The 11,436-nt window shown below is 35.3% G+C and overlaps 2 protein-coding genes across 3 annotated transcripts; both read right to left on the reverse strand.

Moving 5' to 3' along the window:
* Positions 1-310: 310 nt before the first annotated feature.
* On the reverse strand, positions 311-3,119 carry LOC133806959 (BEL1-like homeodomain protein 11). Its single transcript, XM_062245054.1, has 4 exons — positions 1,605-3,119; positions 1,134-1,513; positions 927-987; positions 311-835 (listed from the first exon to the last, which is right to left on the reverse strand). The coding sequence occupies exons 1-4, from the start codon at positions 2,460-2,462 to the stop codon at positions 680-682; spliced, it is 1,455 nt and encodes a 484-aa protein (XP_062101038.1). The 5' UTR covers positions 2,463-3,119; the 3' UTR covers positions 311-679.
* Positions 3,120-5,521: 2,402 nt separating this feature from the next.
* On the reverse strand, positions 5,522-9,369 carry LOC133806958 (BEL1-like homeodomain protein 10). 2 transcript variants are annotated; one of them, XM_062245053.1, is made up of 5 exons: positions 8,749-9,369; positions 7,386-8,355; positions 6,685-7,052; positions 6,514-6,574; positions 5,522-6,417 (listed from the first exon to the last, which is right to left on the reverse strand). In XM_062245053.1, the coding sequence occupies exons 2-5, from the start codon at positions 8,256-8,258 to the stop codon at positions 5,824-5,826; spliced, it is 1,896 nt and encodes a 631-aa protein (XP_062101037.1). In that variant the 5' UTR covers positions 8,259-8,355; positions 8,749-9,369; the 3' UTR covers positions 5,522-5,823. The 2 variants fall into 2 exon arrangements, with proteins under 2 accessions (XP_062101037.1, XP_062101036.1); XM_062245052.1 differs by having other exon boundaries at positions 7,386-8,279; positions 8,749-9,366.
* Positions 9,370-11,436: the final 2,067 nt, after the last annotated feature.

The raw sequence follows: 11,436 nt of genomic DNA on the forward strand, positions 1-11,436 counted from the left end.
GCGAGATATTGCGAAATATCTCAAAATATTTATGTAACTGATAATTATAAACTATTTGATTTCACTTCATTAAACTATTTTTTGTCGTTTATATTGACTCAGTGTCGTTGGCCAAAACGCTGGTCAACACATTCATTTGACACTTAACGACCGGGTTACAGTTGTCAAAAAAATATTGACGGAAGGTATTTATGTATGTTGTAAAAAAAAAAGTTAAGTATTATTGTCAGGAATTAATCTAATAAAAATAAAAATTGTTTTGAAACTTCAAGAAATTCAGTAGACAAAAACGTATTCGAAGACTTAAATGTAGCATTTAAAAATGTAGGTGCAAAATCGAAGCAATTCTACACTATCCAATTTAATTCTTAGTGAAAATGATAGTCGTTGGTTGGCATACAGCTCTAAAGGAAAATATAGATATTTATACATGTAAATAATTGCAGAGAAAATGGCTAAATTCCAATAATGCTTTCATCAATTGCCCAGGAATTTCTATTTGTTAAGTCAAAAAACTTTCCCATTCTTTTATTTTTTGGGATTCATTGATTGACACGATAACTTCAAGTTGAACCACTAACTGAGCCCACATTCATGCTGAATTTGAGCACTACTTCCTTCCCATCCTACCCCTGCCAATGACATGGTCCTATCATATTATATCATATCTTCAGAGTCTTCAGTCCTCTTCATGGTCTGTGACACCTTCCCCTGCCATGGATCCACCAGCAAATGGATTTGAATCTTCCGAAGAATCTCCAAACTCTTCTTTGTACATTTCTTCTATCATTGGCTTCCAAAGCCTCACTCGTGCGTTTATGAACCAATTTGAAACCTGGTATTAGAAAAGGACACTTGATTAAACCTTTGACAGCAATAGTATAACAAAATAAAGACATATTTATATTTTAGAGGGCATTCATTACTTGGTTTTTGGAGAGGCCTGTTTGTGATGCCAACATTAGTTTTTCAGAGTCATTTGGATAACTGTCACAACCAACCAACCAACCGCCACAGAGTGAGAGGGAAAAAAAAAAAACTTAATACCAAACCAGAGAAAGAAAGAAAGAAATAACATTAAAATGATGGGTTTTGGCCATTAAAATAAAGTTGTTAACTTTGAAGGTCCTTACGGGTTAAGAAAGTGTTCAAATAGCCAAGCTCGAAGGATTGCCACAGAGGTCTCTGGCAGACCTCTGATGGGTCTCCATGCTTGGCGTTGGTTTTGAATCATTCCAAGATGTTGAAGAGGGATTCGATTATTTCTCGACTCTCTGTCGAAGAGACTGAGCTGAGATAGGCCGGTGCTGATTTTCGGCAAATCTTGCGACAATTTTCGTTTCTCAACATTAATGCGTGAAACAACGGCGTCCCTTAAGCTACAAAAATGCCTAGACATGGCTTGAAGTGCTAAAGCTGTATAAGACTTGGCTGCTTCTGAACCTGCAATCATCTCAAATGCAGCCATGATTTCCGCCATTTGATGGTAGTATTTCTCATATCTTCCCTCGACCTGAAAATGAAGAGAAACAAATATCAACAGCTACAAGGTTTAATTAAAAGAAGGTAAAGAAATGATGGTTTTAGAAATCATTAAGCCTAACATCTTCCAACAATGAAATGAGCTTTGTCATTTTGACTTGGGATTCTTGCTTCTCGGCGGATACGACACCACTATTGCAGAACTCAGCTCTTAGTTCAGAAGAAAGGCTTAAACCTCTCCCTCCTCCTCCTCCTCCTCTTCGATGCCCACGAAGTAACTTGTCAACATATTTTTCATTGCTTATTTCGACTGCTTTCCCACCAACGCTGACAATCTCATCCAAAAGGGACTGGGTAGGTTTTAAATATCTAGACTGGGAAATAACAGTGGCTAAAGACTCAGCCCCATACAACGTCGAATAAGATCGATTCAACGAGGCTGAAGAGGAAGCTAATGAGCTTCCTGAAAAAGGGTAGCTGTCGTTTACATGTTCCAAGCCTGGAGGATTACACGCTTCACGAGCTTCTTCTTCTCCGGAAACCAAGTAACTTGAGGTTAAGAGATCTGAGTTAAACGATCTCTGCCTGTATTCCACAGAAGGAACAAGCATGTGAGAACCGAGAGACAGAGAAAGCCTCTGGGCTTGGTAGTTGGTGTCGTTTGATGCTCCAAGAAGATCCATCAAACGCCTTGTGTGGCTGAGCTGAGAATCCTCTGCTGTGGTTGGAGCTTGGACGAGGTCTATTGATCTAGACATTCTTTCTCCAAGTGATTGAATACCGGGTATAATTCCAAGATGAGGAGGATGAGGAGGTGGGTATGTTATGTTGTGACCTCTATAGTTGGAACCATAAGCATTAAAATGTTGGTTCTGGAATTGGGTTTGAGTGGTGATGGGGTCAGAGATGAGAAATTGGTGTACAGTATTATTTGTGTCTGGCTGTGGATGTGGATGCGGGGGTGAGTCTTGTGAGACCATCGCTGTAACCAGAAACCTGAAGATTATTGCTTTGAATTAAAAAGAGTTGTCTATATCAAGCTCTGGAGGAAAGTAAATGTAACTTTGATTCGAAAACCGAGTTCGAGAATCTAATGGTACACTCGTATCTAAGGACCAGAGGCAGAGAATGAAAAACCCAAGTACTAAAAACCAGACACTACTGTAATGAAAAGGCTCGCAATTTTCACATGTTTTCTGGGTTTCGAAGCAATAATTGGGCAGAACCACGCTTTAAAAGAAGCTAATAAAAGGTCTGGGTTTACATTTACTGGTAGTAGAGACGTAAGTGGTACTTGTGTGACCAAATACAAGGCCATGACAAGATAAACTTGGTCCAAAAGGGAGAGAAATTAAAAGCCAGAAACTAAAGGAGTATTTGTGATGAGACGTAGTTAGAATCCAGAGCTGAGTGCTGATTCAATATGGGGAAAAAAACGAATTCTCATAATTTAGAGTTTTTCTTTCTTTCTTTCTTTCTCGAACTAAGAATATAAAGTGTAAGAACTGAGAATAGAGCGAACCCCGTTAAATATTCCATTCATTGGAGAGAGAGAGAGACCTTCAATTTGTCAAAATACAAAAAATTAAAAAAAAAAAAAGTTAACAAGGACAGGGCCAAAAGAGCAGAAAACAAGACAAACTGATGTGTTTAAAATTAATTAGACTAAGCTTACTTACTCTAATCCCTGATTGGTTGTGTAGAAGAATTACCAAAGTCCAAGAGCGACTAAAGAGAGATTTTCTTATCGTGAAGAGAGAGACCTACCAAAAGCAATAGTTCTTCTTCTTCTTTTTTTTTACAAAAAGAAAATAAAAACTTTAAATTCTTTTTCTTTTGGAGCATGGCTACAGTGTATGCACATTTATACAATAATAAAATAAGAAAAATTTGATATAGAGTGCAATTTATGTATGAATTTAATGTGGTGTGACCGTGTGAGTTAATAACTTTAGTCTTCATATTTATAAAGGCATTGACCACTAAAGAATTCTATGCACTACAATTGCTTAAAATTCAAAGTTAATGGCAATAAAAGCTCTCATTATTTACTCAATTCTAAAGTCACTAAATCATTAAAGTAAATGACAAAAGAAACAGCAAGACGCCAATTTTTTTTTTTTTTAGTGCAAATAAAACCTATAATTATGCAAAAAAAAACCTATAATTATGCAAAAAGATATAGTCCCCCCTCCCCACTTTTATATATCTTATCTCATTAGGTCTAAATCTAAGCTGTCCAAAGCTGCAAATCCTAAGGACATAGACTTCTGCTAGTTCTTTAAAGAAGCAATGCTAATTGGGCAATAGAAAACGCAAAATAAATTTGTCCTTTTTTTTTTTAATCTTCACCCAAAAAAAAAAAAGGAATGGTCCTGGAGTTGTCTGAGCGCTGTAAAATTGCAACAAGCAAACGCATCAACCCCCTCCAGTTTATAGTGCCAGCAGTTACATTTCTTTGGGATACTAAAAAAGTACTAATAAGCTCAAAACAGTGAAAATGTTGTTTATCACACACAGGGTGAGAGGTGAAAGAGAAAGCCCTTTTCAACATGTTAAAATGTCCTTTTGTTCAACTGTATATAGTCTATAAAAAGTTGGCCATCTTATTATACACACTCCCAGTCCAGTTCTAGGACTGTCAGCTTGATAAACTGTACACACATATTAAGAACATTAACCTTTTTTCCCCTAAGGCTCTGTGGTAATAATAGATAATAGATAGATAGATATAATAAATATATATATATATATATAATATACAGAGATGGTGAGAAGACACTGAATTCAGTTCATAAATCTTATTTGAAATAAAAATGGGTTCTTGTGCTGAGAGAGAGAGGTGGTGTTTGGTGTGCTGAAGAGACTGATTCTGGGTTGGTCTTTTTGGATGCTTTAGTAATCATTGCCATCTTTGTTCCTTTGGCCTCCTACAGTTGTCACTCTCTGTTCCGTAACTTTGTTATTTAATAAGACCAAAAAGGCCCACCTCCTTGATAGATTAAAGCTGTCTGCCGTTTTCTGAAACGATCTCAGTAATTTCAATTGGAAACTTTCTGCCAGAATTTGGTCTCGTGAATATAGAGATATTAGATAGTGCTTTGGGATAACCGCTCTATTCTTTCCCACTTTCCCATCCCATCCCATCCCATCCCAATCCAATAATATTTCTTTTTTGTTTATTTATATTTTGTGGTTAATTCATTAGTACTTAGATCTGTGGACTATATAGACAGAAAAAAAAGGTCGATTGCTTTTAAGAACCCCTCCTCCTCATATGGTCCAGATATCTTCGATCGCTGCAACTTAACAAGAGTTCCTTACTGAACCGTGGTACAATTCTGAAGCCAGGGATAATAAAAAGAAAACCTTGAGAACAGAAAGTGTATGGAATCTGGTGTGTACAATATATTATTGTTATAAATTATTGGATTCAGCTAATGAATAAGAAGAACCCATCAAAGATAACGGTCCCTCCAAGCATGTACATATAGTTGAACTATTCTCTTACTAAAGTATGGAGTTGGAAGTGAACAGATTATATATAATGTGTGAAAGAAGTTTACAACTATTCTTAAAGTAAATGTATATAGTGACAACTGAGTAGCATGCTATGCCATAGTGACTATTGCCAAACAGCGACCAAACAAGAAACTGGCCAAAAAGAAAATATGGCTACTGAGGGACGCCTTATAAGATACTAATAACTTAGTATTATTTAATGGGTTTCCAAGCAAAAAAGATGACACAGAACAAGCTAGCCAATAAGATGAAGTAAATACAGAAGAATTGGAATCTGGTTGATCACGTTTAGGGACAAAAGAAAAATATAAGGCTAAAGTTTGAATCTTCATTCTCGTGACCAAAATAAAAAAAAAAGAAAGAAAAAGAAGAAGATGAATGATGCCAAAAAAGTTGAAGAAATTAAAAATAATTCATAATAAGTAAGTATGGTACTCTTTGTTTCACATACATTTCAAAATATGATATACATTATGTCATACTTGAAAGTACAAAGTATTGCTATACACAATTACTATTTCAATGAACAGATACGTTTGTTTATTCATGGTACCATTACAAATCACTCTACATTAATGTTGTATGTATGTATCTACATGATATCTCCTAACTGTACTGCCCAATATATATTTTTTTTGGTAATTTAAGCTCTCTAACCAATGAAACAGGGTAACAAAAGAAAAAAAAAAAAAAAAGACAAAGACCGAAAGTAACAGCACATGAAATATTTTCTTGCTTTTATTATTATTTTTTTTTTATGGGGTTTCCAACTTTCCACAATCTGAACGTTAGAAGCTAAATTATCATTCTTTATTTATTTTAATTTTTTAAATGACACACTACAAAATCATGCAACAGGTGAGGGTTGCTGCTGAACCTGCGTCGTTCCTGCTGCTCTGTTTCCAGGCAATGATAATCCAGAGAAGCTTGCGAAGCTGACTCGTCATCACCCCTCATATGGGACCCGCCCAACGTGGAAAATCCATCACTTTCGCAGTGGCGCAACTCCAACGCCAGCGACACGTGGCGCTCGTTACGAACTACGATGCTGCTCAACTCTGATATATCATCATACGACGCCTGGTTCTGGTTCTGGTTCTGGTTGGTGCTGGTATTAGTAGTAGTACTAGTACGGACAGTGTCGTCGTCCAGATAAACGCCAGCGTTATGGACTGGTGACTTTGTCGTTTCGGAGTCCGTGACGTTAGTTTCGTCACGCAAACGACGATTCTGAGTTTGAAGAGGATTCATCTCTTCCCTCCTATTCTCCTCAAACGAAGAATCAACTGCTGCTCCTCCTCCTCCTCCTGCTTCTTTGGAGTTCATCTCCAAATCGTTGAACTCTTCCTTGTACATCTCTTCAACCATGGGCTTCCAAAGCCGTACTCTGGCATTGATAAACCAGTTCGCCACCTAATATCATAACACATATATAACTCTCTAATCAGTAACCCCTTTACCCAAAAGAAGAAAGGGACTTCTTTGTATAATTATAAAAAGAGTTCTTACTTGCTTTGTGGTCAACCCTGTTTGCTTTGCTAGGACAACTTTCTCTGATTCTTTTGGATAACTGTCAAAACACCAAAAGTGAAGGGAAAAGACTCAAAAGGGTTAGACGTGAATCGAAATGGTTTTTTTTTTTTAAAAAAAAGTAGCTGCTAGTAGGGAGCAGGGGCGTACGGATGAAGGAAATGCTCGAAAAGCCAGGCACGGAGGATCGAAACAGAGGTTTCTGGGAGACCCCTCTGAGGTCTCCAAGCATGTCGCATGGCGGCAAGCTGATTAAGCCCCCTCTGTTGTCTGAGCTTTAAGTCAACATAGCGGAGACGAGGTATAGCTGAGTTTTGACCATTGTCTTGTTCCCCAAGTCTTCTTTGGATGGCTTGGATTTGACTACTGATCCCATCTCGCAAGCACCGGAAATGGCGTGAGATTGTTTTCTGGGCTAGTGAAGTGTATGGCTCCGCGGCCCCACGCCCGGCCACATTGTCCAAAAACGACACCACGGTTTGCATTTGGTTATAATATTGCTTGTATTTTATGTCTATCTACAAAATTAGCACAATAACAAGATGAAGAGACCAAAAAAAAAAAAAACAGAAAAATAAAGTCTTAAAAGCTTTTTAACAATACCACATTTTATATATTTTTATTCATTATTTTTTTCCTACTTTTCCCCCCAAGTTACAGTATCTGTTTGATCCAATGCTGCATCCACTTTTTAGTGGTAATTATTGGATATGAAACCACAATTCAACATGCAACAAATGAAAACAGTGTATTGTCTACTACTGTTGAACACGTTATTGCAAAAATCACACAAGAAAAAACAAACATGAATAATTGTTTGTACGATAAATAAACTTAAACGTTGTACTTACATCGTCCAACATGGACATGAGTTTGGTCTTCGTGTTTTGCAAGTCCTGTTGTTCGGTTGAAGATAGCTCACAAGAGGAGTTAGCGGTTGATTCACTAGGATCCGCAGAAGGACCGTTTGATTTCAAATCGCTTTCTTTAAAACCATCTGATCCATTCCCCTGAAACTTATGATTCTGGTGTTTGTTCAAAGCCTTTCGAACATTCACCACTTCAGCAAGCAATTCCTGGACAGCCTTGAGGTACTTGAAGTTATTGAAACCACATGATGGTTGATCATATTGATCATGATATCTTTCACCCTGCTGCATTATTTGATTTCCAAAACACTCCGTTTTGATTGAATTGTTGTTGTTGTTGATTCCCAAGAACCCAGATGCCATAAAATTGAAGCTCTCAACGTTTTGTTGGTTGCTTCCCAATCCCATTCCCATATTATTACTTGGTAGACAAGTACCCATATCAGAAGAAAGACTAGGGTTCGATGAATAATGGTACTGGTTATCATGATGAAAAGAAGTCAAAGAAACTGGAGACTCATGAATCTGTTTGCCTAAGCTGAGAGATAAGCCCTGACCTTGGTAATGAACATTATTCTGATGATTAACCAAAGAATCATCACCATTCATGGAGCTACCAACTGGGTCGGTGGCTATCGTTGGAATAAACATCATTTCGTTTCTCCCTTGAGATGAGTCAACGCAGTAATTTGAAGAGCCATGAAAACTCATCGAGAATGGTTCAGTGGGTGAAGCTTGGTTCAAAGATGGTTGAGGACATGTAACAAATGCTTCGTGACCATCCTCATAGGCTGCTGTGGTAGTACTCGCCAAGTCACATTTTTTTAAGCTTTGGTTTGGGACATAAGTAGCCATACTTTGGATTCTAATATCGATCTGTATGTATCAAAACGAAGAAACTCCTCAAAAAGTTTGATGTAGTGCTCTTCACGATTAAATGGCATATCCATATCTATATCATATACCAATAATTATTCCTATCGACTTATAATAAGTAAAATAATAATAATAATAATAACTAGAAAATTATAATATTATCCCAGAACAGCAACAACCTTGACCTTAGAAGGCAAACAAAGAAATTTTTTCAAAGATAAAGTAATCTACTTGCCCAGATTGTCAACATAGAGTTATTGCCAAGACAATAGTGAAAGCAGCAGTTAATAATTGAAGCAACAGACAATAGAAAATTCAAAATCCATAATCCCAAGAACCCAGATATTTCTTATTATTAATACTGATGATCATAGTTATATTATTGATCAAATATCATAATCAGTTTTAACATAAAATGAAACTTAATAATTAAAGAGTAGAAAATTACTAAAAAACTCAATTAAAGTACCTGAAAGCTCCAAGAACAATCAAATGATGCTTCTTTAGTGGGAAGAAGAAACCTTTGCCCAAAAAAAGTGTTGTAATTCCAAAGTCGGCCAATACAAACTCCCTTATGCCTTACCTAAAATGGAGACAGAGAAAGAAAGAAAAGAAAAAAAAACTAATAATCCCAAAGACCAAAAAGATATACAGATACAGCCCCAAACAAAAATCAACCTCCTTATCATTGGAACAACGGCACCAACTCACACAACAATAATAATATATAATTATCAATAATTTGACAATTTTAATAGCTACAGCAGTACCAACCACAATATAATATTAAAATTATTCGGGTTTGTTTAACTTTTTTTAAAAATAAAAATAAATTGTTAGCAGAATATTTCTTTGGCAATGCTTGTAAGTTTTACACGTGTGACAAACCCAAACACACGCTAAAAACGCGCTAGAATGTTCTCTTCTTCTTCTTCTTCTCCTACTTAAATTAATCAAGACAATTTAAAGGAAATAATAAAAGAAGCAAAAAAAAAAAAAAAAAAAAAGAAAGGGTTCAACGAATATTGTCTGGTGGTGGTGGTGGTTGTTTGCTTAAGAGGGCTCAAACCCTAACCACCAGTTGGTGGACCTATAACTCTCCCGTTAAGCCTTCTTTTAACGCATAATATTTGAGACGCTCTGAAGCATCTCCAAACTTTCTCTATTCATTATTTTTATATTCAATTAAATCCCCAAAATTATTATTATTAATATGTTATTGTTGGGACTTATTAAATATACATATATGCTTGGTGTGAGTAGATGTGAGTGACGAAACTCACGAGTTGATTATTATTGTACATACATTAATTATCATTATCATTAAGTATGTAATTTAATTTAACTCATCATCATTCATGATGATGAAGTCATATATGACGGCTCTGCCTATGTTTTTAGTGTGGAATGGAATTTAATAAATCCAAGAAAACTAGAAAATTATATATCATATAAATATAATATATATTTATATTTATTTTTGCTTAGCCTCTCAAGCCACACCGACGACTTTGAAGTTACGAAGTTAAATTATCAATAATAAGTATTTATTATATATATATACACACACAAATAGCATTAAGTATATTTTAAAATGAAAGAAAGGAAATTCATTTGCTTTAAATAATATTATTTTGAGTATAAAGGTTGATAATTCACTCGGTTTGGGTCCCATTATTGGTCCAAACTAATTAATTAATAATAGTGTGATTTTTTATGTATAGTATGAACTCGTGTTTCTTTGTTTATCGTTATACGTCACATTAGCGTAACTCCCTCTTGTGTTAACTACCTGCTCTGTAAAATTAATTAAAAATGCATGATTATGTTTTTTTTCTTTGTTTTAATTTTTTAATTTTATTTTTAATGGACCGTGCCAAAGAACTACGCATTAAAGAAAAAGTTATACCAACCATTACACCATCCACAGTGCAGACATACTAAAAAGGAGAGCTATACTAGATTTAGCATGACAGGACGTGGTTCTATTTTATATACACTTTTTTTTCTTCATAAATTTTTAGTATAAATTACTTATTAGTAAATTTTCTTTTTAAAAATAACTTTTTCCACGCCTATAATTTATTGGTTTAAAAAATTATAATATCTTTGGCATTCTCAATTAGAGGTGTAAATGTGGGCCGGGCCGGCCCACATTTTCGTGCCTATGTTAAATTCGGGCCGGGCCTGGCCCATATTATTTTCGTACCGGGCTGGGCCGGCCCATTTTTTAAAGAGGAGGCCCAGCATGGCCCATGGGACCGGCCCATGTCGGGCTGGCCCACTTTTCTTATTCGAGCCCATTTTATTTTTGCCAAAAAATGTGAGGATGGAGAATTGAACCGTCCATCTCATCTTTAACCATCAATGAACTTACCACCAAACTAAATACATTTTTTTGTTTAAATTATAATTTTAGATATTTTTATATACTTTTTAACAATATTTTACACAAAATTATATCAAAGATAATTATTAGAATTTTAATATTACTAATAAATGCTAAAAAATTTAAATCACAAATCTTAAAAAAAATTAATATAATTATAAAAATATAAACATTGAGAAAATAAGACTTCTATTATCATTTTAATTTATTAATAATTGACAAATAAAAATTTATTATGATTATTAATATCAAAATATCGGGCTTTTTATCGTGTCGTGCTTTCGGGCTAGTTTGTTCGTGCTTTCGTGTCATGCCTTCGGGCTTGTCGTGCCGTGCTGTGCTCAGGCCCATGTCGTGCCGTGCCAATTTTCAATTCGTCTCGTGCCTGGCCCAGGCCCATATTTTTTCGTGCCGTGTCGTGCTCGTGTCGGTTTCGTGCCGTGCTAGAAAGCCCGACCCGTATTTACAGCTCTATTCTCAATTAATATTTTAAAAAAAAAATTAATGGCACATACTCAAAATAAAAATAAATACTTTAAAATTAAAAAATATATATCATTGTAATAAAAATTCAAAATCATTAGGAAAATTCGAGTTTATATGCTTAAAATTTCTGATATTTAAAAATTATGTTATGTTGCAAAAAATTGCAAAAATATGCTCTAATAATAGGACAAAAATACCCTCTCATAATTCCCTCAATCTTGGTTTCTCATCTCTAAAAAGAAATTCTAAATGTAAAAATTAGTGCTTTAAGTGACAGATTTT

Source organism: Humulus lupulus, chromosome X (genome assembly GCF_963169125.1).
Source record: "Humulus lupulus chromosome X, drHumLupu1.1, whole genome shotgun sequence".
Lineage (NCBI taxonomy): Eukaryota > Viridiplantae > Streptophyta > Magnoliopsida > Rosales > Cannabaceae > Humulus > Humulus lupulus.

Bases quoted from the DNA above. Each gene is read 5' to 3' on its own strand.
- LOC133806959 (XM_062245054.1), bottom strand. From the start codon at position 2,462: ATGGTCTCACAAGACTCACCCCCGCATCCACATCCACAGCCAGACACA. The intron at 1,514-1,604 runs GTTAGGCTTAAT...CTTCATTTTCAG, and splicing joins TCATTTCATTGTTGGAAGAT to GTCGAGGGAAGATATGAGAA. The intron at 836-926 runs GTAATGAATGCC...TTCTAATACCAG, and splicing joins CAGGCCTCTCCAAAAACCAA to GTTTCAAATTGGTTCATAAA.
- LOC133806958 (XM_062245053.1), bottom strand. From the start codon at position 8,258: ATGGCTACTTATGTCCCAAACCAAAGCTTAAAAAAATGTGACTTGGCG. The intron at 7,053-7,385 runs GTAAGTACAACG...CTAATTTTGTAG, and splicing joins TCATGTCCATGTTGGACGAT to ATAGACATAAAATACAAGCA. The intron at 6,575-6,684 runs GTACGCCCCTGC...GTGTTTTGACAG, and splicing joins TTCGAGCATTTCCTTCATCC to TTATCCAAAAGAATCAGAGA.